The 24,026-nt window shown below is 58.8% G+C and overlaps 3 protein-coding genes and 1 pseudogene across 7 annotated transcripts; 3 read left to right on the top strand and 1 right to left on the bottom strand.

The window, feature by feature from the left end:
• Positions 1-857: 857 nt before the first annotated feature.
• On the top strand, positions 858-3,516 carry HAGHL (hydroxyacylglutathione hydrolase like). 4 transcript variants are annotated; one of them, XR_014297738.1, is made up of 8 exons: positions 858-1,128; positions 1,416-1,579; positions 1,668-1,785; positions 1,865-1,973; positions 2,050-2,153; positions 2,371-2,472; positions 2,678-2,848; positions 3,168-3,227. XR_014297738.1 is itself a non-coding variant. In XM_082671452.1 (8 exons), the coding sequence occupies exons 1-8, from the start codon at positions 1,024-1,026 to the stop codon at positions 3,334-3,336; spliced, it is 930 nt and encodes a 309-aa protein (XP_082527578.1). In that variant the 5' UTR covers positions 858-1,023; the 3' UTR covers positions 3,337-3,516. The 4 variants fall into 4 exon arrangements, 3 of the variants coding, with proteins under 3 accessions (XP_082527578.1, XP_082527577.1, XP_082527576.1); XM_082671452.1 differs by having other exon boundaries at positions 1,668-1,764; positions 2,769-2,848; positions 3,168-3,516; XM_082671451.1 differs by having other exon boundaries at positions 2,374-2,472; positions 2,769-2,848; positions 3,168-3,516.
• A 94-nt stretch (positions 3,517-3,610) lies between these two features.
• Positions 3,611-11,030, bottom strand: CIAO3 (cytosolic iron-sulfur assembly component 3). Its single transcript, XM_082671449.1, has 11 exons — positions 10,939-11,030; positions 9,836-9,931; positions 8,215-8,358; positions 7,787-7,919; positions 7,090-7,224; positions 6,701-6,819; positions 6,419-6,548; positions 5,911-5,983; positions 5,297-5,434; positions 4,711-4,868; positions 3,611-4,622 (listed from the first exon to the last, which is right to left on the bottom strand). Exons 1-11 carry the CDS (start codon positions 11,002-11,004, stop codon positions 4,384-4,386), a joined length of 1,431 nt encoding a protein of 476 aa, XP_082527575.1. The 5' UTR covers positions 11,005-11,030; the 3' UTR covers positions 3,611-4,383.
• Positions 11,031-14,187: 3,157 nt separating this feature from the next.
• LOC309833130 (cytochrome c oxidase subunit 6A1, mitochondrial-like) lies at positions 14,188-14,636 on the top strand (annotated as a pseudogene). The gene has a single exon. The product of its transcript is annotated as a cytochrome c oxidase subunit 6A1, mitochondrial-like (transcript).
• Positions 14,637-21,243: 6,607 nt separating this feature from the next.
• Positions 21,244-23,343, top strand: MSLN (mesothelin; the record flags this gene model as incomplete). Its single annotated transcript, XM_082670702.1, has 7 exons — positions 21,244-21,328; positions 21,595-21,773; positions 21,865-22,036; positions 22,140-22,338; positions 22,417-22,544; positions 22,866-22,960; positions 23,158-23,343. The coding sequence occupies 7 exons, from the start codon at positions 21,244-21,246 to the stop codon at positions 23,341-23,343; spliced, it is 1,044 nt and encodes a 347-aa protein (XP_082526828.1).
• Between the last annotated feature and the right edge of the window lie 683 nt (positions 23,344-24,026).

The following is a 24,026-nucleotide window of genomic DNA, read 5'->3' as shown; positions in this document are numbered from 1 at the left end:
GTATGGAGGTGCCGCTGCTGTTACTGTTGTCCTCACACAGCGCGCTTTGCTCTACCACGTGGGTTCGCACACTCATTAGGCCCCTACGCTGAGCACTGGACGGGCAGGCAAACAAACTGGACAGATCCCTGCAGCGCTCAGCCTGACGGAAGCGGGCTCAGACGTCCCAGTCCGGGTCCGGGGTACTCAGGAGGGCTGTCTCAGCCCGGTGCCAGGAGGGCTTCGCGGAGGAGGCGCCGCAGCGCCGGGCGCGACTGGCCAGACGTGCGTGCAGCTCCCTTCGGCCACGCGCGCGCTCCCTCCCGCGCACGCGTGTGCTCTGGGCACTGTGCGCCGGTTCCCGCGCGCGCAGGTTCCAGGAGGGCCCAGCGGGTCTCAGGGGCGCGGGCCGTTGGTGGCGGCCCGGGTGAGCGGCGCGCTCCGTCCAGGCCCCGTGACAGGCGCCCGAGGCCCGCCTCTGTCCGGCTGTCCTTTAGGCAGTCCTTGAGACCAGCTGGCGCAGCCCAGCTGGGGTGAGTGGACGACCGGAAAAGGGGGCGGGCCGGGGTCGTACTTCGGAGGGAGGGGGCCTGGGGAGGGCGGGGCCTGCAGAAGGACGTTGAGGGACGGGGCCTGGAGAGGGGCTGGTCCAGGGTCGCGCTGCGGCGGGAGGGCACCTGGGGAGGGGGCGGAGCCTGGGAGGCAGGCGGGGCCTACCGGGGCAGCGGCGTGGCTGGGGGCGGAGCCGGAAGAGGGCGCGGTTAATAGGGGGTGTGGCCTGCTGCGCGGGGGCGGGGCCTGCGGCGGGCTGAGTCTTCGCTAGAGACTGGTCCCCGCAGCTGCAGGTCAACTTAAGCCAGGAGCTTGGGATTCCTCAAGGGCCCTCGGGGAAGTCCGGGAGCAGGGAGTGCGGTTCCTTTCCTGGCCCCCAGCGTGTCTGTGGAGCTGACCCCTCCCACGCACAGCTCTGCCTAGGGTCTGGAGAGGGTAGTCCCACCCTGAGGAAGGGGCTCAGGAGGCGCGGGGTGGCTGAGCTCTGCGACCATGAAGGTCAAAGTCATCCCTGTGCTTGAGGACAACTATATGTACCTGGTCATCGAGGAGCACACGCGGGAGGCTGTGGCCGTGGACGTGGCCGTGCCCAAAAGGGTGAGGGCAGCTTTCGGGCGGCGGGAGCACAGCTGTGGGCACAGGCATCGTAGGCCGAGACCGTCAGTCCGCATTCCGAGAGGCTTTCCAGACTACGCTGCCGGGGCCAGATCCTTCCCCTATTGTCTCATCTCTGGTTATTTGGCGTTTAGGGTTTCTTGATTATCTTGGGTCTCCTCTGAGATTAGAGCCGTCTCGGGTCTCCCCTTTTCCCTGCGTATGGTGCCTAACTGTACTGTGTGTGCTGGGCGCTCAGTAATTGTCTGCTGGATCTCCCCTACCCCCAGGCCCGTCCCCTGCCTGGGGCACTGTGCACCCGGGCCTGGCGCCCCAACACAGGCAGCCACCTGGACCACCTGCATCTCCCTAACTCCCATCCCTTTCAGCTGCTGGAGATCGTGGGCCGGGAGGGGGTATCACTGACAACTGTGCTGACCACCCATCACCACTGGTGAGTGCCATCAGGGCGGGCTGAGGCAGGAGGGTGTCACCCCTACCCTACCCTGACCGCATGTGATCCTGCTTCCCCCCACCCGCAGGGACCACGCCCGGGGCAACACGGAGCTGGCGAGGCTGCTGCCTGGCCTGGTGGTGCTGGGCGCAGATGAGCGCATCTGTGCACTGACCCGCAGGCTGGTACATGGCGAGGAGCTGCGGGTGAGCGTGCACTCAGGAGGGGTGGGGAGAGCGCCCTGGGCCCAACCACCTTACAGGCCCACCTGCTCCTCTGCCATAGTTTGGGGCCATCCACGTGCGCTGCCTCCTGACGCCCGGCCACACCTCGGGCCACATGAGCTACTTCCTGTGGGAAGATGAGTGTCTGGACCCGCCCGCCGTGTTCTCGGGTACTGGCTGCCCTGCACCTACCCACCCCACCTCCCTCTGCCCCATCCACCTTCTCTGACCCACCCAACTCCCCAGGGGACGCATTGTCTGTGGCCGGCTGCGGCTCACGCCTGGAGACCACAGTTCAGCAGATGTACCACAGCTTGGTGGAGACCCTGGGCACCCTGCCCCCTGAGACAGTGAGCCGCCTGCCCCTTACCCTCTCATGGGGCCCAGCCTCCCTACATAACCGGTGCACTCTGCACCTGCCTTATGCCAGGGTTCAGGATGACTGCTTGCCAGCCGTGGGGACAGGTGGACCAGGCGAGGGGGGAGGGGCTGGGCCACTGGGGTGAGTGTCTCTGCCCATCTCTGCCTATGGTGGTGCTGTGCACCCCAAGTGCCTTCTTTCTCCAGAAGGTGTTCTGTGGTCACGAGCACACACTGGGCAACCTCGAGTTTGCACAAAAAGTGGAGCCTTGCAACAACCATGTGAAGGCCAAGCTATCGTGGGCCAAGGTGTGACCACTCCTCCCCTCTCAGTGGCAAGGTTGGAGGGTGGGGTAGGACTGGAACCAGGGAGGGACTGCAGGGGAGTCCACCATGATCGACCCAGGTGACCAGACATGGCTTGGCCCAGGGCATTCTGCCAGCCAAGGCTCCCACTGGTGAGGGAGGGGAGCTGGGCAGCCTGCAGGTCTGGCCCATGAGTGCCTGCCCTCAGGGTTTAGGCTCAAGCCCCCAGACTGGTAAGCTGAGCCAAGCTGCCTGGAGCTGCCAGACAAGGCTGTGACAAAGGCCTGTGGTCATTCCAGAAGAGGGATGAGGATGATGTGCCCACGGTGCCCTCAACCCTGGGCGAGGAGCTCCTTTACAACCCCTTCCTGAGGGTGGCGTGAGTATTGGCCAGCGTGCGGGCCCTCTTGTGGGGCAGGCGGGGGAGCACATGGCAGGGCCTGAGCCAGCGCATGTCGGGAGGACCTGTGTCCTCCCCAGGGGCCATGCTGCTGAACAGGCTGGCATGGGGCCGGACTGTTGTCCTTTGGGCCTCCCTGGCAGTCATTTGGATGCTGAGGGAGGTGTTGGGGGACTGGTTATTGGATTGTCTGGCACCAGGGAGAGGCTGCTCTTTAAATGCCCTCCAACAGTGGCTTCATTTCCACCGCCACGTCCAGCTTGCCCAGCGGTTCCCATCGAACCCCCTCTCCCTGCAGAGAGGAGCCTGTGCGCAAGTTCACAGGGAAGGTCGCCCCAGCTGAAGTCCTGGAAGTGCTCTGCTGGGAGCGAGCGAGCTTTGAGCGGGCAGCTGAGCCACTGCAGCCACAGGCCCAGGCACTCCTCGCGCTGCAGTGGGGGCTCCTGAGCATGCCCCGGCCGAAGTGAGCCCTACGTGGGCTGGGCCACACACCCCTCCTCCCTTGACCCACAGGAGGATCGAGCCTTCCTCAGCCCTGCCCAGCCTTAGAGGGTGGGCGCCCTGGCCTTTCCTGGTGTTGGACACCCGGGGCCCCTCTCTGGGCCACAGTGAGTCCCGAGACCTGGGTGTTTGCGAAGCAGCCTAGTGGGGTGCACAGGGCTCCTAAACTTGAATAAAGCTTTGAAAGGCCTCTTTTTTGATGCTGGTAAACACTCTTGAAGAGAAGCTGGTTTCAGAGAGAGTCCCCTTTACTAGAAGTGAGCTTTTCGGGGCCAGGCCTGGTGGGCTGAATGCAATCTGCCCTCCCCCTGCCCCTTAAGTGGGGGTCCAGCTGTGGACACAGGACTCAGCCAGCGAGACCACTGAGGCCTGATAGCAAGAGTCCTTCCCACCTGGACTCAGCCCCCAAGACAGAGGTTCTCAAGCCCCAGAGACCGCAGCTTCTTCGAACACCTGGTTCTAGGTGGAGGGAGCACCCATCCCCAGCTGGGGTCATGGACCAGGTGCCTGTCTCCTGCCAGTGTCCTCTGCTGCCCAGCGTGGCAGGGTTCCCCAAGCTCTGCTGTGAGCTTGACCAGCCTGGCAGGTCCAGCCTATCACCACCCTCCACATCGCAGCTTCAGGTGACTCTAGAAATGGGGGATGAGGAACCCCCCCATTTCTCTCCCTTAAGTTCCCCACAGGATGAGCTGAAACCCTCACAGCTTAGGCCACCACAACCAGGAGGAGTCAGGGCACCTCTAGGGCTCTGGGCCCATGGAGAGGTTCCAGCAGGTGGTGGAACCTCTGGCCCCCTGCAGCGGGGAGTCCAGGTGAGCACAGGCTTGAAGTCACCTTTACTGGCTGGGGGTCCTGAGTCCCATCTCTATGTGGGTCCCAATGTCCCCACATATCATCCAGAATTTTGGGGGTATGCCCTGGGGTCTCGGGCGACTTCCCTGCTGGAGACTCCACATGCCTTCCTGGGAGTCCCGGTGCTGGCTGTGTTGGGCCGGGTGGATCCTTGAGGCCTCCTACCACCTGATGCTGAGGCTGGAGCCAGCCTTTTCCACCGCGTGGTAGCTTGTGTGCAGCAGGCGGCTGGCCTGCTCTGAGCCCTCGCCCTGCAGCCAGTGCCCATACAGCTCCTGGACTCCAGGCGCGTCCTCTGGTGCCTCGGTCCTGACCATGCTGTATAGCCTCTCAACCTGCTGCAGAAGCTCCTTGCCAGGCATGTCAGGGGCCTTGAGCTGGCCTCCACCATTCAAGCAGCCTGTGGCAGAGAAGGACAGGCAGAAGTGTGGTCAAGGGGAGGGTGTCAGCACACGGGGTCCCAGAGGGCCCACTCTGTGTGCAGCTACCTGCAGGGCAGGCCATGACCTCCACATAGTGGTATGGGCAGCGCCCTCGCTTGAGCTTTTGTACCAGGTTCTGGATGTTGCGGAAGCCGTAGGCCGCGGCGAAGTGCAGCAGGACCTGGCCCTCCCTCTCCAGAGTCACCTCTTGGAGGTCCTTGTTCCTGAGGGCACACAGAGCAGGCTGTCCACACGGCACGCCCAGGCTTCCTCCCGGGTGGGGGACAGTGATAGGGGAGGGTAGAAGGCTCCCTTCAATGAGTGGGGCAGGTGGCCTCAGCCCCAGCCTTGGTTTCCTGGTCTGTAGAATGGGAACCCCACCTTCCCAAGGTCTGACAAAGGCCCCAGCCCGCCCTCCCTGGAATGGGGACTCACGTTGGGACACACCCTGTGCCAGGAAAACTGTCCTGCCACCATGGGCCTCTGGGGCCCTGGGTCACCGTGCTGTGGGTAGGGGACACTGGGTCCTATGATGAGGAGACCAAGGGCTGGAGAGCTCTGGCCCCTTCACATGAGCCAGAGGGGAGGGCCCAGCTCCTGCCTGGTGCCCCGAGAGGCTGCCCTGCCCCAAGCTCCAGCCCTTCCCACTGACCTCAGGGGTCTGTAGGTGACTTCAGTGACGTGGATTCCAAAGAGCTCCTGGGCTGCATGCCGGAACACGTGCTCCAGGTAGCCCCCCGAGCCCCCACCCTGATGGCTGGTAGGCTCCTGGGCAGATACACTGCTGCACCTGGGGAGGAGGGCATGGCCTCAGGTGGTAGTGGGGCTGCTGTCCACCAAGGCTTCTGGGTAACCTCTGTAACTTCTGTTTGAGAGCACTTGCTTTCTAAGTGGAAGATGAGTCACAGACTCCAGGGCTTTGTGGGTGTGTCAGGAGGAGGCTCTGGGGGAAAAGGACTGTCCCCTCCGTCATGTCACCTGTTCTGGGGAGCTCAGACCTGTATGAAGCTGGGGTCAGCTCTGATAACCATCAGCCAATTGTCCACAGGCTGCCTCGTGAACTCAACCACCTCTGGACACCAACACATACCACGGGGCAGATGCAAAACCAACCAGAAGGAAGCTGAGGCAGAGAAGAGGGGCGAGGACAGTGCCTGCCCCCGCCTCGTCCCTTCTGCTGCCCACCAGGACACCTCTGACCCCAAGGTCAAGAGCACCCCAATGCTGGACAAGCTTACTGCCCCTGACATGGCAGGCACGACGTACAGACTGTCCAGGGGAGCCGACTCCAGCTCTGACAGCGAGACCCCTTCTTCTTCCAGCAGCTTGAAGACTTCTCCTACGATGAGACCACAGCACAGACAGACGCTCTTCAGCTGAATCTCAACAAAAACAGAGACCATGAAAGGTCCCCACCACCTGCATCCCTAGCAACCTGTGAGTGGCCAGACGTCCAGCCCCTGCTCGTGAGTGGGGGATGAACCCAGCCAGAGGCAACTCCACTTCTGAAGGGCCTCCCGGTGCTGTGGTGGGGCAGACGCGCCTGACCCTGGGGTGCCTCGCAATGCGCCTGGAGTGGGCAGGGCACTGCGTCCCTGGACAGCGACCCTTCCTGGATCGTCTGCCTCCCGGGTGGGCATTCATTTTTCTTTTAAGCATTTGGAAGCCTCTGCAAGGCTGCTCAACTCACAGACGGGGTGACCAACATGAGCCAGGGGGATTGTGCTGGGCCTTATGCTGGGGACACAGCGCCAGCAGGCTCGGGGCCCCGCACCTGTTGTGATGACACAATCCACATCGCGTGTCTGGTGCTCTTGGCTGAAGAAGTCGGGTCTGGAGGCTTCCAGCTTTTTGTCGTAGCAGGGCATCACCGTCACGTGGTAGATCTTGTCGGGGGTCAAATGCTGCGTGGAGAACACGGCAGTGGTGCAGCTGCCTGGCCCCAGCAGCAAAGGCTGAGGCGGGGGTGACAGCACAGGCACGGCTGGGAGCACAGTTCTGTGTGTGGGTCCTGACCACTGCAGTCTTGGCTCATTTTGTAAGATGTCCCTGTTACCTGCTGCTGGGAGAAGAAGTCCTTGACCAGGGAGCCCATGACCTGCTGCGGGGACCGGGCGGTGCTGATGTAGGGGAGGAGGACGTTCCCGTGGGTCTTCTCGGCGTAGCAGATCCAGCCTGAGGCCGACACAGGGTGGGGGTGGTGGGGGAAGCGAGCAGGGCAGGGGTGTGACTTTCTGGGGTGGACCGACTTGTACAGGAGTTAGGAGCTCACTAAGCCCCCACTGTGCTGTCGCCGATACGTATCTCAGGTGTCCCTATGATCACCCCTCTGGGAACTGAAGCGACTACAGGTGACCCTCAGGCAGTGCCTGCTGACGAGCCCCTCCCCCAGCACTCCCGTCACCCATGTCCAGCTGTTGACATCGGTCCGCAGCATCAGCATACCTGGGCAGGCGGAAGTCAGCACAGGCAAGGCCTGCTTGGAATCGGCTTGTGCTCGGAATCGCCGCACGAACTCCCACTGGCTCTCGAGGAGGCTGAAGTTCCTCGAGAAGGCGGTATCAAACACGTAGTGTGCCCCTGCAAGGGAGCACCCACCTCACCCCAAGAAGGATGGCCACAGCCCCAGGCGCTGCCCACCTCGCCCCGGGAGCAGGGCTCTGCCTTCCCGTGGGGCGTCACATGACACGCTGGTGTGCATGCAGACAGCCCGGTGTCCTTGGGCTTTCCTTCCTTTGAGCTCGGTGGCTGCCAGGGACCAGGCCAAACTCTGCATGCTGCCTAGGGCAGCCGCCGGCACCGGGGCTCACCCCACGTCCTCCCAGCCCTACTCCCAGCACGCAGAGGTCGACCAGCTGATCTGAGCCAGAACCCAACTCAGACTTGGGAGGTGTGCCTTGATGGTGATAGTTTAAAAACAATATTAGGAGTGGGTAAATTCCAGACTCGGGGAAGTGCAACATCAGAATTCAGACAGCTTTCTATTAAAAGGCACTGCTCTCTGTATCAAAACAGAACTTCAAGTTGAAGTCAACCTCAGATAGAGTTCCTGATGTGTTTAAGCCCAGTGATAGTGGGGCATGACGAGCCCCTCGCCAGCTCTCGTGTCCAAGCTGGAGCTCACCCAAGGTTCAGCACCTACCTATTTTTTTAAAGAACGCAGTTAATTTCCTGGCAGTGTCTGTAGGATTCAGCTGAAATCTCACAGCCAGCGATGCTCTGGACTGGGGAGAGACCGAGATGACAACCAGCCTCTGCTGATCGGGCGCCACCATCTGCAAAGCAAGGGACCTGCTGCTCACTCTGTGTGTTTAACAGATTCCAAGCCTAACTCCATCAGGCATGTCATTTTTGCAAACACGTAGAACCTAAAGTTTAGGGTTAACACTTCAATGTCAAAATACAAGTAATTGACTGAGATCCCACCGATGAGACCTAAAAACGTCAGGAGTCACTAGGAGACATAGGACAAAGGGCACCAGAAGATGAGCTGCCCTGACAACACGAGTGAGGGATGCTGGGGTTGATGTCGGGTTAGAGTGGCATTCCAAAGACTGTCCCACCGCTCACCTTATTAGCACCTAGAACCTTCCGCAGCTCCTCGTGGCTCTGCTGAGTGATGAGCACGGTCTCTGCCGAAGTGACGCAGCCACTGCACGCCAGGCAGTCGTCCAGCGAGATCTTGGCCCTCTCCAGCTTCTTTGTCCCTCCATCCTGGAAGCACAAGAAACTGGTACCCCAAGGGCCCTCCGCATGAGGACGTGGAGCTCTCAGATGATGGGACCCACAGGAAACCTTCATTCTCCGTCTCACAACACTGACAACCAACTACTGGCTTTATGTGCTGTAAGTTCTTAGAAATTAAATATTTATTGCAGAAACACGTATACACGTTCTAGATTTTCATAGTGGCACCAAATTCTAACTTCGGTACAAACTTGGCTGCACGTCAGATCATACTGAAGAGGCTTGCTGCCCGCCAGGGGTGGGAGACGGGCATTAAACCTGCAAAGGAGCAGCTGACTCATCACAGAGGCCCTGGACAGTCATTGGTCCCCAGGCTGCCCTCACGGGGCTGTGGGGACAGGAAAATGCCCAAGGCCAGGCTCTAAATGGAGGAGGAAGAGAAAGGCAAGGGCAAAGATTAAGGAAGAAAGGACAGAGGGACAAGGAAAGGGGCAGAGGGAGGAGATGGCAGGAGCCTGTGCCCACCTGGGCTGTGCCTGCCCAGTGCCAACACATGGAAGAGTGGGTGAGGGACACAAGGGGCAGTCACACTGTCAGACTCGGCCAGACAGTTGCAGAACTTGGTGTTCAAGCCAGCTTCCAGGCTGGGCAACTCTTCTTAGCTGCAAATGATCCCAGTAGAGCCCCTTCACTCCCTCTGCACACACAGGAGTGGTCTGAGCCAGGGCCAGGCGAGCTTCAGGGGCCCAGAGTGTGACCAGGGGGCTGACAAGACAGGAACTCCCTTCCAGCCCAGATCACTAGGCCTTACTTAGCATCAAAGCCACAATTTGAGCTCAGTGCATTTTCCCAGGTTGGACTGGTCTCAAGGACAGGCTGTGATGCTGTGCTGAGCAGGGGGCTGATGTGCTTCCGACTTCCCTCCAGATCAACCACTGCTGCTCTGGAGCAGCGCCCACTTGGTCCCTAAAAAGGACCCAGTCTTCCGTGCTGTGCTGGGCTTAGGCGGGACCCGTGGTGTGCTGCTGCGTTACCCTCCTGGGCTGAGTGAACAGTGGCTCTCTCCTTGTGAACTCTGGATCCTGTTGTCTGGCCCTACCGTGAACCATCCTGTGGCTCCTCCCCTGCTTGGGCAGGATTCCTGGGCCAGCGTGCCTGGTGGTGCCTGCGGTCCCTGGGACAGCACAGATGTTCTTGAGAGTCCAAATGGCAAACAGTCGGGGTAAATTTTAACGCCATTGGATTAGGATCTCGTCATTGCTAAATTACACAGGAAGTAGGTGTTCCCTAAGAACAAGTGGTCTGGACTAGAAAATCTTACACAATTACAACTCAGAGAGAGAAGAGAGAGGGAGGGGATGCGGGAACTGCCATCTCTGCAAAGAGCTCTCTGCAGAACATATCTGAGAAAGGATTGGTGAGACGTGCAAGGTCCTGTGGCCCCTGCATTTGTCACTCGACGGAGCAGTGAAACGTGCTTCAGGCCAACCAAGCTGGCACTTACCTGACTGACTTGGAAGTAACTCCCGTCATCTTCGACGTGGATCTTGGCTACGCCACTTCCCGGCCTCTTATCCACCCTCATGGGCTTGATGCAATCCTATACCAGTAAGAAACCCCAACGGGCACCTGAGTGCACAGAGGCGGAAGAAGAGGGGCAGCCTGATGGCCACACCACCACCTGGGACGAAAACTGTGCCCTGATTCCGGTCTTCCTGCACCAAAAGCACTCTTAGCGCTATGGATTTTGTCACTACCTTCCCTACTCACTCACGCTTGGTCAGACACTCTGTCCGACCAAGAGTCGCTCTGCAGGTCACAGTCAGATGGAGGCGGTGCTGACTGGGCCTGCACGCTAACCTGTCTGCAGACAGCACCAACCCCCGCCCTCACCTTCCTCAGCGTAAACGTCTGGCGGGGCACCGTGGCCAGTTTTTCATCGACTGCTGGGAAGAAGCCAAGGGGTCGCTAGGAACGCTTGGCCCCGCCCAGTTCCTGGAAGAAAGTTCCTTTCTTTGCCCAACTCCTGGAGTTCTCGCGGTCTCTCTCAACAGGAGCACCTCACTGGCCGTCGCATTCCCAAAGGGAACTAGCCCCAGAAAGCCTTAGTGGGAAGCCTGTCCGAGCTCCTCCTGTCGCTGTGCCGGGACCAGCCCCACCCGTTCCTCCTCCTGGGACGGCTTAGCTATGGCCCTCCGAGCCCTGGTCCTGCACGGCTGGTAGCAACCGATAAGCGGAGACATCAGATAAGGGCGGCCGGCTCTCAAGTGCAGCTGTCCTGTCCCCTTTGGGGGCAAGCTCTGTCTTCCCCCCCAGGGGCGACACCTACGACGACCACCGCGGTGACTCCAGCGGAGCACCTCCCAAGTCCTCGCAGCGGGGTGGGGCCGTCCCACTCTGTTCACACGCAAGGAATTGGCCAAGGAAGCTCGGCAGGGTCTCCCGGGCCCCAAGCTAGGTGAGTTCGGCTGCAGTGGCCGCCCGGGAAGGGGACGCGGAAGCTACGGGGCTGTGCGACCCAGCAGCCCCGCTTCTGAGCCCCTCTCTCAGGGGAGAGACTGCGGCGGAGGGGGCTCCCCGCGCACGGCCGCCGCCCTGCCCGCCCACCTGAGACGGCGCGATGAAGTCGTCCAGGTCCGTCAGCTGCAAGGCCCCGCTGAAGAGCGACGCCATGGTGCCACACTGCCGCCCGCCGCCGAGCGCAGGTGTCGCCAAATGCCGCGAAACGGCGAAGCGGTTCCGCCACGCTGCCGGAAAGCGTCCGCATGGCTCATGCGCGACTGGCTAAGCGGCCGGGTGTCTGGCAGGCGCGCGTTCCCTGCTGGCGGCCCCGGGCACCTCTCACTCTCCACCCTGCCTGGGCGCCGGCCGGGAGGCAGAGGGGCGGCGGGGCGGCGGGGAGGCGAGGGCGCCTCACTCGCGGTCCCGGGCTCACCTGCCAGCCAGGTGTGCGGCCCCCGCCGTCTCCTCCCCGGGAGAGATGCAGCCAACTTTCTTTACTTGGCTCCGGACGCAGCCCAAGAGCCCAGAAGGGCGCCGGGTACGCAGAGACGCCCAGTGTCTGTTGAAAAGAGAAGAAAATGAGAGTGACGGGGAAGGGGAGCCGTTCCTCCCGAGGCTGCGGCTCAGTGCAGAGCCCTGGGGTTCTCGGAGAGAGTCCGCGGTTATTTCAAAGACCAGCCTGAGAAAACTCCAGTTCCCTGTGAGATTTTATTACCTGAGACAGAACCGTTGCTGGCTGGACTCAGTTCTTGAGTCGTCATGTACAGGTAATGACCACTTTTTATGGGGCTTTCCAGAAAACGCCAGTGATGGAGTCTGGCACATCCCCGGGACCCACGTGGGCCCAGTCCTGAAGGTGCCTTGGCAGGATCAGCCCCAGAATACCCGCGGGCACGGCATGATCTCACATGCTGGGGGCCCATTCCAGCCTGTGCTCTTCCTGGGGTTCTTGTTCTGATGTGGGCTCTACCGGGTGATACCTCATCTACCTGCGGGTTAACTGTGACGTCCAGGTGCCTGAGGCCCAGGTGTTGGTGCTGCCTCCTCCAGCACCTGCTGCCTCTCCTCTTGGCTCCCAGGATGGGAACTTCCTTCTCAGCAGTGAGAGGGGCTTTCACCAGGGGCTGTACCTGGTGGGCTTCCAGGCCCCAGCACCCACCATCCTGGCAATATCTGACTAAAGTCTGGGGTTCGATGCCTGAAATCTCAACATTCTCACTCATTATTAGAACCAGACAAATACAAAATAAACTTAGTTTCACTGCAGTGCCCCAGAGAACGTTTACAAAAAATGTGTGAGGATAATAAGTGCTGTTGGGATGGGGCCAGGATGAGGGTCAGTTAGGCTGGGGCGATGGAGAGGGTTTATAGCATAGGGGGCTCTGGCTGAGGCTGGGGGACAAAGGAGGGCTCTTTTAATGCTGGAGGGGGACAGTTTGCATGTAGATATGCAGGGCAGTTTCCATCTCTCTCCCCCAGAACCAGTGGAGCAAAGGTGGGGGCTAGTCAAAAGACGGAAACTGCCCAAGTGACCATCGGCAGATGTGGATAAAGGAATGTGGTCCATCCACATCGTGGACTGTCATTCAGCTATAGAAGGATGAAGCACTGACACACTGTAATGTAGACGAACCCTGAAAACACTGTGTCTAGTGAGAGAGCCAGACACAGATGCCACTACTGTGTGATTCCACTTATGTGAAATGTGCAGAACAGGCAGGTCCATAGATAGATAGATTCCTTCCATAGATACAGGAAGTAGATTAGAGTTACCAAGGCCTTGGGAAGGGGCTTCAGTTTGAGATGATGAAAAAGGTTTGGAAATAGATAGTGGCGATGATTGCACAACATTGTGAATGTAACTCTCGCCACCGAATTGTACACTTAAAAATGGTTACAATGCCCAATTTTGTTATATATATTTTAACACAGTTTTAAAATTAATAATGTAATATGTTAAAAACCATTGAATCGCACACTTTATTTATTTATTTAATAATTTTATTTATTTATGGCTGCTTTGGGTTTTCACTGCTGCCTGCGGGCTTTCTCTAGTTGTGGCGAGCGGGGGCTACTCTTCGTTGCGGTGTGCGGGTTTCTCATTGGGGTGGCTTCTCTTGTTGCAGAGCACAGGCTCTAGGTGCGCGGGCTTCAGTAGTTGTGGCTCTCGGGCTCTAGAGCGCAGGCTCAGCAGTTGTGGCGCACGGGCTTAGTTGCTCTGCGGCATGTGGGATCTTCCTGGACCAGGGCTCAAACCCGTGTCTCCTGAATTGGCAGGCGGATTCTTAACCACTGCGCCACCAGGGAAGTCCCTGCTATTGATTTTTTTTTTTTTACTTATTTATTTTTGGTTGCATTGGGTCTTCGTTGCTGCACGGTGTGTGGGCTTCTCACAGCGGTGGCTTCTAGTTGTGGCACGCGGGCTCAGTAGTTGTGGCACACAGGCTTAGTTGCTCCGCGGCATGTGGGATCTTCCCGGACCAGGGCTCGAACCCGTGTCCCCTACATTGGCAGGCGGATTCTTTGTTTTTTTGCGGTACGCGGGCCTCTCACTGTTGTGGCCTCTTCCGTTGCGGAGCACAGGCTCCGGACACGCAGGCTCAGCAGCCATGGCTCACGGGCCCAGCTGCTCCGCAGCATGTGGGATCTTCCCGGACCAGGGCTCGAACCTGTGTCCCCTGCATCGGCAGGCGGACTCTCAACCACTGCGACACCAGGGAAGCCCTTGCTATTGATTTTTAAATCAATCTTATTGTGGTACAGTTTATGCACAATAAAGGCATCCATTTAAAGGGTACAGTCCAAAGAGCTTTGGTGGTTACACACATCCGTGAAATCTCCACCTCAGTCAAGACAGAACATTTCCATCAGCCCCAAAAGATTCCTCACTGTTATTCCTGCGAACAGGAATCCTGAGTTTTAGTGAAGTTTTCTGGCCCCGGCAACCAGTGATGTGCTTTCTGTCATGAGGGATTCGTTTGCAATTTAACATTTTTATAGAAACAGAATCATACATTATGTACCCTTTGATATCTGCCCCTTTCACTCAGCATAATGATGTTGAAGTTCATCCTTTCCCCCCAAGTATGAGTAGTCTGTTCCCTCTTATTGCTGACCAGTAGGTCAGCATATGAATAATACCATATTTCGTTTGTCCATTGGTCTACTGATGGAAATTTGTTTTTCCCCATTTTTGGCTATTGTGAATAGAGTTGCTATGAATATTCACGTACGAGACTTTGTGTGCACATCCAGGTTTATTTCTCTGGAGGGATTACTTAGGAGGGGAATGGCTAAGTTGTATGGTTAGGAGTATACCTAACTTCTTAAGAAAATGCCGGATCCAGGTGGAAAATGGCGGCAGCAGCTGGATCCTGGGTTTCTGGGCTGCGAGGTTCGTTCCCAGCTGCAGCTGGAGCAGCCTATGTCGAGTGGCGCCGTGGTGAGGAGGGCTCAGCTCGCATGTGGAAGGCCCTCACCTACTTTGTTGCGCTTCCCGGGGTGGGAGTGAGCACGCTGAACGTCTTCCTGAAGCACCACGGAGAGGAGGAGAGACCTGAGTTCATCACCTGCCCGCATCTCCGCATCAGGGCTAAGCCCTTTCCCTGGGGAGATGGTAACCATACCCTATTCCATAATCCTCATGTGAATTCACTTCCAACTGGCTATGAAGATGAATAAAGAGAACCTGGACCACTACCCAGTGGGGACCACAGCACTGGTTTGGACCATTACTCTGCACACATGGACCAGAAAAGTGTATAGGACCTTAAGCTCACCTTCTTGTATCCAGTGATGACCATTATACTGATCTTCTGTCCCTTTACTTATGGCAGGAGATGGCTTTAATAAATAACTTAGTCAAGGGACTTCCTGGCGGTCCAGTGGTTAGGACTCTGCGCTTCCATTGCCAGGGGCCTGGGTTCGATCCCTGGTCGGGGGACTAAGACCCCACAAGCTGCATGGCGTGGCCAAACAAAAACAAAAAATGCGCAGCAGAAATGCCCGCACTGCCTTGTGCTCCCACCACCAGGTGTGAGTCCCACTGCCCCACGCCCAAGACACACTTTCCTTGTCAGACCCTTTAAGTGTCCTCGTTCTGGCGGGTGTGTCTTGTGTGGGGTTTGATCTGCATCTCCCCAGTGAGTTGGGCATCTTTTCATGTGCTTATCGGCCATTCACACGTCTTCTTTTATGAACTGTCTGTTCAGATCTTTGGCCTGTCTTTTAAAAACAGCTTTCCTGGGGCTTCCCTGGTGGCGCAGTGGTTGAGAGTCCACCTGCCGATGCAGGGGATGCGGGTTCATGCCCCGGTCTGGAAGGATTCCACATGCTGCGGAGCGGCTGGGCCCGTGAGCCATGGCCACTGAGCCTGTGCGTCCGGAGCCTGTGCTCCGCAGCGGGAGAGGCCGCAGCAGTGAGAGGCCCACGTACCACAAAAAACAAAACAAAACAAAACAAAACAAAACAGCTTTCCTGAGAAAGAATTCCCACACCATGCAACTTACCCACTTAAAGCATACAATTCAACGTTGTTCCTTTAACCTGAATTATTGAACACCAAATGGCTTTGGAATTTAGCTTTTGCTTCTGACTTGATAGTGTTCCTTTTTTAAAAATAAATTTATTTATTTATTTGGCTGTGTTGGGTCTTTGTTGCTGTGCACGGCTTTCTCTAGTTGCTGCGAGCGGGGGCTATTCTTCGTTGTGGTGCACAGGCTTCTCATTGCGGTGGCTTCTCTCGTTGTGGAGCATGGGCTCTAGGCACGCAGGCTCAGTAGTTGTGGTGCACAAGTTTAGTTGCTCCGTGGCATGTGGGACCTTCCTGGACCAGGGATCAAACCTGTGTGCCCTTCATTGGCAGGCAGATTCTTAGCCACTGTACCACCAGGGAAGTCCCCTGATAGTGTTTCTTAATGAAGGCAACCTAAAATTACAAGGGAAAACAGAGCTTACACGCAAAACACGTACTGCGTGACCATCATTTTAGCAACAAAAGTAACGTGTTTCATACGCCTCCTGTGCCATCAAAGTTAAAACAGGACGTGAACTGTTCATTCCCACCCACTGTGTCTTGCAGCCGCTGTGTCTTTTGGGCTCAAACTGCAGTTCCTGCAAGTGGGCACAGAGGAACCTTCCATCCACATCTCAAAATTCATTTAACTGTGCAATTGGGGGGCCCCACCTAACCCTCAGTTGGAAGTGATTGATCCTGGACACACCTGGCAGGTGTGTCCAGTCCATCTAGTGAATTTTTAAATTCCAGATTTTGTATTTTTCATTTCTAAAATTTACTATTTGGTTCTTTTAAAAATATTTTCATTTTTTTCCTACCTCTGCATTCATGAGAACCCATTTTTCCATGACCTTATTGTCTGGTAATTCTAATACTGTCTTACCGTAGCCTGAGCAGATTCTTTTCCCTGGAGAATGGGTCAGTCTCCCAGCTCTCCCTGTGCCGAGCAGTTTTTGATTTCATCATGAACATTGTGACTGTTTTGTTGTGTAGACACTGCATTCTGTTATATTCCTACAAGGACTGTTGCTGCTTCTGTTTGGGCAGGCAATGAACTTGGTCATACTTGAACTGTGACCTCTGCCACTCCCAAAGAGTGCAGAGCTCAGTCTTGGCCAGTTTGTCATTTGAGCTGTCTACCTTGCACACACATGATTCAGGCGTCGGCAAGAGGCCTGGGTAGAGTTGGTACACAGAATTTGGGGTCCCCTCCTCTGGCTCTCTCCTTTTCAGAGTTCTCCACCGCTCTCTGCTGTCTGGTTATTCTGGGCTCCTTCCTTTGGCTCTTTCGGCCAGAAAGATGGTGGGATTTCTGCTGGTGTCTGAGCACCGCACACCACAAAGCCACACCCACAAAGGGAAATCCACTCTGGCATTTTCCATCAAGTATCAATTCCCGTCCAAAATCTGGCTTCTTTCCTTCACTCCCCAGAGCCCTCAGGGAACTGTTTTTTTATATTTTGTCCAGAATTTTTCAGTTGTTATCTATGGACAGGACTTTTTTTTTTTAAAGGCACTTACTCTTTCTGGGAGTTGGTTCTTGTACCTGGCAGCCTTCCTGAATTCTGTACTAATTAGCATTTGGCTCGACTGTACATAATAGAAAACCTAGCCCACGGAGAGAGGTCAGAGACCAGACAGATTCCACACAGGGAATTCCTATTCACAAAAGTATAGGAGGGCAGGGGGGCGGGGTGGGGGGATCGAGGGAGCCACCAGGGACTCTGGCTCCAGGGGCGCACACAAAGGCTGTGGTGCCAGGATCCGCATGCGGACACTGGCGTCTGGCCAGCACAGAGGTAGCCTCCACCTCCCATCCGGGAGACGGCCAGTGCCTGGGCAGGTGAGCTCCTGCAGCCCTCCACCTGACCACTGCACCACCACGCCAACCTGAGCCTGGAACTCACCCCTGGGAGTCAGGGAGTCACATCCTGCTGACTGGGGTGGAGACCCTCAGGGCACCAGCTGTGGGTGGGTGGAGACGGGGACCACGCCCTTGCCTTGCCCTGCAATTGTGGCCTCTCTTCGGCACTGAACCTCTGTTGTACCACCTGAGAAGGGAGAGTAAGACCCCACGAGGTGAGGCCTTGGCTCCACACACATGCCTGGTACCTGACGGGTCAGCCCGCCTGGAGCTCCCATGACTGCCCAGGGAGGGAGAGGCAGAGGTGGCTCCCCCCCACCCCCCACCCCGCCTCCTGCAGCCCCTCCCCAGGCCTCCACCCGCGCATTCCTATGGCCTGAGCACTGCTGGCCCGAGCCTTGTTCGTTTCCCTTGACAGACCCCAGAGGCTCCCACCTCTTGCCCTGCTGCTTCCCAGTTGAGGAAACCGAATCAGAAGATGCGCAGAACCTTGGCCTCATCTGTGTGGGGTGGGGTCATGATGGAGGGCATGCTGGGGGAGGTGAGGGAGGGGACACCTCCTTCAGTACCTCCAGCCAAGCAGCTCTGGGTGGGAGCAGGGATTAGGCAGAGGCTGGTACTGGGACCCAAACAAGCAGGCTGGGGGAGGTAGGGCAGCCCCCATCCCTGCCCACCATATGGATTCCTCCACCCTAGTCCTCACTGCACTTGGGGAGCAGCGAGGACAAGCTCCCCTGGCCTCAGAGGGCTGTGCCTTCGGTCAGCTTTACCCTTGCCCCAGCTGCTCCTGACATGCTGTGTGACCCCAGGCTAGCCACACAGCATCTCTGTGCTTGGGGAAGACTAAATGACCCTGCATCGAAGACCCTAAACCTGTGATCCGTGCCCCTTCCCGCTCTCACCAGACAGGCCTGAGGCTGGCAGGGAATGTGGTCTGACTTCATTTGCCACCACTTGAGGGCCAGACCTTGGGGACCGAAGTTGGGCTGGGGTGGGTGAGACAGGTGGGGCAGGAGAGAGCTTCAGCCAGTGTCCTGCAGCTGCACACCTGCTGAAGGCTGTGAGCTCATGGTTCTTAGGCTCAGGGTTGGAGCTGGCCATTCCTCTGTCACTGACACAGCTGCCTCTACCTCACATGCCACTCTGATGAGCTTGTGGTCCACTCAGACCCCAGACCCCACATGCTAGCAGGCAGGCCCACCCCCAGGTCCTGGGCAGGGCTCGAATCACCTGCTCCAGCATGTGCCAGCATCTCTGCAGGGCCCAGCATGCTGTAGGCACTCAGGGAGTGTGCAGGTGGTTAATGAGTGACAGATGACCAGGTGGACATTGGTCTTGAAGGACTCAGGGTTGGAGATGGGACCATCCCAGGTACCAGAAAGGGAAGCATCCGAGCAGCCTTGGATAGGGAGACAGAGCATGGTGAGGGGACTGTTTCCTTGTCACACAAATATGCGTGCCCTGGACTGCCTGAAACAGACGTGACTCTGGCAGGTCACACTTGGGCCACTCTGGAAGCTGCAGCCCTAAGACAGCTGAGGTGCCTTTGTGGCCCCGCCTGGCCTATCTGGGGGTAGGAGGTGTGAAGGTTGCAGATTCTAGGGCCCACGGTGGGCTGCAGGGGTTCTGAGGGAGCCCCTACCTGGGGTGCAAGGGGTCCCTGGTTACACGGGGCTGGAGTGGGGGCTGAGGGGAGACAGCAGGGGGAGGCATAGCTCCTGCTTGGCCTTACCCACCCCGGGGGCAGGGGCCCCACTCAACTGCCTCTTTTCTGTTCTGGGGGCCTGGTAGGGGAGGGGAGCTCCCCAGGACACTCCCCGCAGGCTGGGCTCTTTGCCCTGCTGAAAGGGGTTGCTGAAGCATAAGTGTGCCCCCCCGCCCCCGCCAATTTCTGTGCCCTCCCCCCCCCCCACCAATTTCTGAGCCAGGGGTGGGGCCGACACAGGCCTGGGTGGAGGTTTGGGGGAAGGGATGGTTCCATTCCACCAGCCCTAGGTGGCCTCTGGCTCCAGGCCTTCTTGGGAGGGGCAGGTGTGGAAGGCAGTTTGGTCTCCTGCAGGCCCCTATCTACTCGGGGACAATATTCTGTGGGGAGCGGCTCCCCACCCACCTGCCACCCACACTTGTCCACAGGCCCCAAACCCCACTTCAGAGAGCACACGGGGGTCTTCCCAGAATGCCCACCCACTGCCCCACCCTAAGGGCTGGCAGGTGGGAAAGGGTATCACCCTTTGTTGTTGTTTTTTTTTGGCCATGCCACATGGCATATGGGATCTCAGTTCCCTGACCAGGGATTGAACCCGGGCCACGGTAGTTAGAGCCTGCAGTCCTAACTGCTAGGCTACCAGGGAACTCCTTCTGGTACTGCCCAGGCCTCTGCTTTGGGAGCGACCTCAGAAGGGAAAGCAGTGGGCTGGTGGGCCCTGCCAGCCTTGTCCAGCTGGCAGGGCCCTGGGTTTGCGCAGGGCCCTGGGTTTGCACAAAGCCCAGCACCTGCGGCTGTGGGTGGGAGGGGAGGGTGGCCACGCTGCAGGGTGAGGGGTCGCTCAGCCTGACCCCCAGCCCAGAACTGCTCAGCTCCCTTGTTTTTTTGTTTTTCTTCCCGGTACGCGGGCCTCTCACTGTTGTGGCCTCTCCCGTCGCGGAGCACAGGCTCTGGACGCGCAGGCTCAGCGGCCATGGCTCACGGGCCCAGCCGCTCTGCGGCATGTGGGATCTTCCCGGACCGGGGCACGAACCCGTGTCCCCTGCATCGGCAGGCGGACTCTCAACCACTGCGCCACCAGGGAAGCCCAGCTCCCCTGTTTTGAGTGGGGGAAACAGGCCAGCCAGAGCCAGAGGCGGTCCTGCCTCCTCGCACGAAACTCTCCTGCCCTGTCCTGCACTGCCCTGCCCTGCAGGGAGAGAAGACAGGCGCCAGCTGCTGGCTGCCCACTGGGGCCCTCACAGCTGGGGGCCAGGCTGACTCAGACCTGACACTCCTGGCTGAGGGGCCAGTTTCCTGGAGGGGGCGGGGCAGGCTTGCTGGTTGGTTCTGAGAGAAGGGCCAGCGGCAGCACAGACACTGCTGTGGAGGCCTGTGAAGGTTTGACCTGGGGACCCCCCGAGGCCCCGCACTGGCCCGGGGCAGTCATGGGTAGGGTGACATGGTTGGGGCGGGGAAGCAGGGAGGACATCAGAGTGGCTGTCCTCCACAGACTGTGGCCTTGCAGACTGCTCAACCCCGCGTGGGGTCCTGTGGGACTCCCACCCACGGCAGCCTCTTGCTTCTTCTCTGCCTCGGTGAGTCATGAGGGCGGGTTGCCGCAAAACGCTGGTGTGCAGAGAGCACAGAGGGCAGCCAAGGGTCCTCAGGGGGTCGGGGCCTTAGGAAAGGCTCTACCTGCTCTACACATCCTCTCCGGCTGTGGGCAGTGCCCCCCAGCCCCTTCCCGGGCAGGTGTCCCGAGTCCTGGGCAGGTGCCCCTGATTCCAGAGAAGTGTCCTGAATCTCGGCAGGTGCCTTGAGTCCCAGGCAGGCTGTTAGCCTTGTCTCTGCCCCCAGAGATGACTGTGTCTGGCACCCCCGCTGCACCACAGTGCCCTATGGGGTTGGAGGCAGAGGCAGGGTGGTGATGGGGGCACAGGCCAAACTGAGGGTGCCCATGGGACAGGTTTCTGCCTGCCCTGAGCAGAGGGGCCCCAGGAGGAGGATGTGGGAGGCCTGTGCTCCCTGGTTCGGTGTCATGGGCTGTGACACCATAGGGTGAGGGGCCTAACCCTCTGCTTCCACACCCATGGAGTGTGCATGGGGCTGGAAGGGGCCGGCTTTGCCTCCTTCCTACCCTGGGTGGAGCCCCTGCCATCCCTTCGAGCCTGGTGTCCCTTCCCCTGCAGGGTGGGTGCTACTTTCCAGGGCCCAGGCTGCAGACACGGAACTGGTAAGGCCCCTCTGGGGAATCAGGGGAGGGTTTTCTGGCCCTGGGTGGGGGTCCTTGGAAGCCAGGACACTCGCGGCTCAGTCCCAGCCCTGCTCTGTTCTCAAGGTGTCATGACCCCATGGCTGCAATGGGACCTGTCCTGGCAGCGGCCTGAGGTGACCGTCATCCTTCTGAGGGCCCAGCAGTGCACAGAGAGTGAGCACGGTGCCCAGCTGCGTGGGGAGACTGGGATGGGGAGCTAGCATTGTGAGGTCTCACTTGTCCACACCTGCAGCCCTTCCTAGCCACTCAACTCATTCAATCATGACAATGCAGGAGAGTGAACAAAATTGCTCCATTTTGCTGATGGGTAAACTGAGGCCTGGAGAGTCATGTGGTGCCCAGGGTCTCAGCGTGGGTGCAGAAGGAAGAGGAGGTTGACAGGAGATGGCCAGCCCCCAACCCACTGCCTGCCCCTGCAGAGAAGGCCTGCCCCCCGGGGCGGAAGGCCCAAGTGTTGGACGAAAACCTTGTCTTCTACGAGGAGTGGGAGCTGGAGGCTTGTGTGGACGGAGCCCTGCTGGCCGCTCAGATGGACCAGGTGAACCTGGTGCCCTTCACCTACCAGCAGCTGCACATTTTCAAGCGCAAATTGGATGAGGTAGTTCAGGACTCCCGCCTGCCTGCTGTAGCACAGTTTTCCCAGCTGCCCGGGGAGTGGCGGCGGCCGTCACAGTCCCTTGACCCGGAAGTTCTACCCACAGGGGTACCCTGAGTCCCTGATCCAGCACCTGAGGTACTTCTTCCTTTGGGTGACCCCCGAGGACATCCACAAGTGGAATGTGACTTCCCTGGAGACCGTGAAATCTCTGCTCAAAGTCAGCAAAGGGCATGGGATGGATGCTCGGGTGACTGGCTGCGGAGGTGGGGAGGGGAAGGCACAGGGTTTGAGGTTGGGCAGGCCTGGGGGGCACAGAGTGTGAGGTGGTACAGGCCTGGGGGTTGCACAGGGTGTGAGGTTGTGCAGGCCCCAGGGGATATGTCTCTCCCTGCTCCACGCCACTGAGTGGCCTCCTCCCACAGGTGGCCGCCCTCATTGCCCGCTATGTAGGGGGAGGGGGCCAGCTGGACAAGGCCACACTGGACACCCTGGCCACCTTCCCCGCTACCTACCTGTGCCTCCTCAGCCCTGAGCAGCTGGGCTTCATGCAGCTCAACGTTGTTTGGTGAGTCCTGGGGTCTGTCAGGTGTGGTGGGTGTGCTGTGCTCCGAGCTCACTGCCCGGCCTTATGCTGCCTCCTCAGGGCGACCAGGCCCCAGGACCTGGACACATGCAGCCCATGGCAGATGGCTGTCCTCTACCCCAAGGCCCGCATCGCCTTCCAGAACATGAGCGGGTCTGAATACTTCACAAGGATCAAGCCCTACCTGGGTGAGCCCGGGAGGACACGGGGGGCGTGATCCCTGAGGCTCCCCCTCTCATTGGGCAGCCTGCTGGTGGTGTGACTGGTGGTCAATGTGCCCTCCATCCCTCCAAGTGTGTGTAGGCTGAGACCCTGTGAGTTCTGGGCACCCCCAGCCTATCTTCCAACCCAGAGGGTCAGGTGGTCACCAGGCAAACCAGGGTCCCAGGAATTTCTTAGGAAAAGGGACTCTTGGTAAAGGAATTGGCTTCTGGTAGCCTGTTGTCAGAGGGTGAGACTGGGGGTTGCTGCAAGGTCTCACACTTGGGGGCCCCTCTCCCCGTGGGCAGGTGGGGCCCCCATGGAGGACCTGTGGGTTCTCAGTCAGCAGAACATAAACATGGATGTGGCCACATTCAAGAAGCTGCAGAGAGAGGCTGTGCTGGTAGGGCCATGGAGAAGGGCAGGGCCTCTGGTGTGGCAGGGTCTCAGGAGAGGCAGCCAAAACCCCCTCCGAAGTCTGGAAGGGCCAAGGAAGGGTCTGTGGGTGGGGCAGCATGGGATGGTTTGGACACAGTAGAGGACAGCAGCCTTCTGGGGAAAGGCAGGCAGGCCCTGAGCCCTGTCTGGGGGCTTTGGCAGCCGCTGACCATTGCTGAGGTGCAGAAACTTCTGGGTGCAAACCTGGTGGGCCTGAAGGCTAAGGAGGGGAACAGCCCACTGTGGGACTGGATCTCCTGGCAGTCGCAGGAGGACCTGGACAGTCTGGGGCTGGGGCTCCACGGCGGCACCCCCAACGGCTACCTGGTCCTGGACTTCAACGTCTGAGATGGGCTGGGGTGGCCAGCCGGGTGGTGTCGGGCAGAGTGAGGGGCAGGGTCTGAGTCACCTGTTTTCTGTGCAGAGGACTCCTCCGGAGGCCCTCACCTCCTCAGACTAGGACCTGGACCTGTGCTCACTGTGACCCCAAGTCGGCTCCTGGCCTTGATCCTGAACTGACCCCACTGCTATGCTCTGGGAACTGGGCCCTGCCATGGAGACACCACCTGGCTGGGAGTAGGCCTGGGTGGTCTCTGTCTGACCCCGAGGGCACCAGAGCTCAATAAAAGAAGCCCCATCCCCCCTCGAAGAGGTGCCCTGTGGTGTTCTGAGAATTGGGTGGGAGGGCCCTGATGGCTGTGGCCCAGTTGACAGGGTTCCCTGGGTTTCAACCCTCCTCTTTGCACTTGGAAAGGGGAGGGACTCCAGGCAGGGGGGCCCTCAGGGCCTTCCTGATGCTGTTTCCATTGTTGGGTCTCCCCCCAGGCCAGGCCAACACTCAGGGTGGCTTCTGGTGACACTGCTGCCCCAGGAGATGGCAGGCTGGAGTCCTGATCCTAGTTAAGAGGGTCTCTGTCCCTCCTCAGGCCCAGAGCAAAGGGACACAGGCAGGAAGACCACCTTGTCCTTTATTCAAATCAATCAGCGAAGTCAGTCCGCGGAAACCCCTCCCCAACCCCAGTTCTTCATCT

This window comes from Grampus griseus, assembly GCF_964374135.1.
Source record: "Grampus griseus genome assembly, chromosome: 14".
In the NCBI taxonomy this organism is placed as follows: Eukaryota; Metazoa; Chordata; class Mammalia; order Artiodactyla; family Delphinidae; genus Grampus; species Grampus griseus.
The sequence above is the reverse complement of the archived record's forward strand: the minus strand, read 5'-3'. Positions and strand labels throughout refer to the sequence as shown.

Bases quoted from the DNA above. Each gene is read 5' to 3' on its own strand.
- CIAO3 (XM_082671449.1), bottom strand. From the start codon at position 11,004: ATGGCGTCGCTCTTCAGCGGGGCCTTGCAGCTGACGGACCTGGACGAC. The intron at 8,359-9,835 runs GTAAGTGCCAGC...TTGTGCTTCCAG, and splicing joins GTTACTTCCAAGTCAGTCAG to GATGGAGGGACAAAGAAGCT. The intron at 5,435-5,910 runs GTACGTCGTGCC...CCTCCTCCCCAG, and splicing joins TCGGCTCCCCTGGACAGTCT to GTGCAGCAGTGTATCTGCCC.
- HAGHL (XM_082671450.1), top strand. From the start codon at position 1,024: ATGAAGGTCAAAGTCATCCCTGTGCTTGAGGACAACTATATGTACCTG. The intron at 2,473-2,768 runs GTGTGACCACTC...TGGTCATTCCAG, and splicing joins CCAAGCTATCGTGGGCCAAG to AAGAGGGATGAGGATGATGT. The intron at 2,849-3,167 runs GTGAGTATTGGC...CTCTCCCTGCAG, and splicing joins AACCCCTTCCTGAGGGTGGC to AGAGGAGCCTGTGCGCAAGT.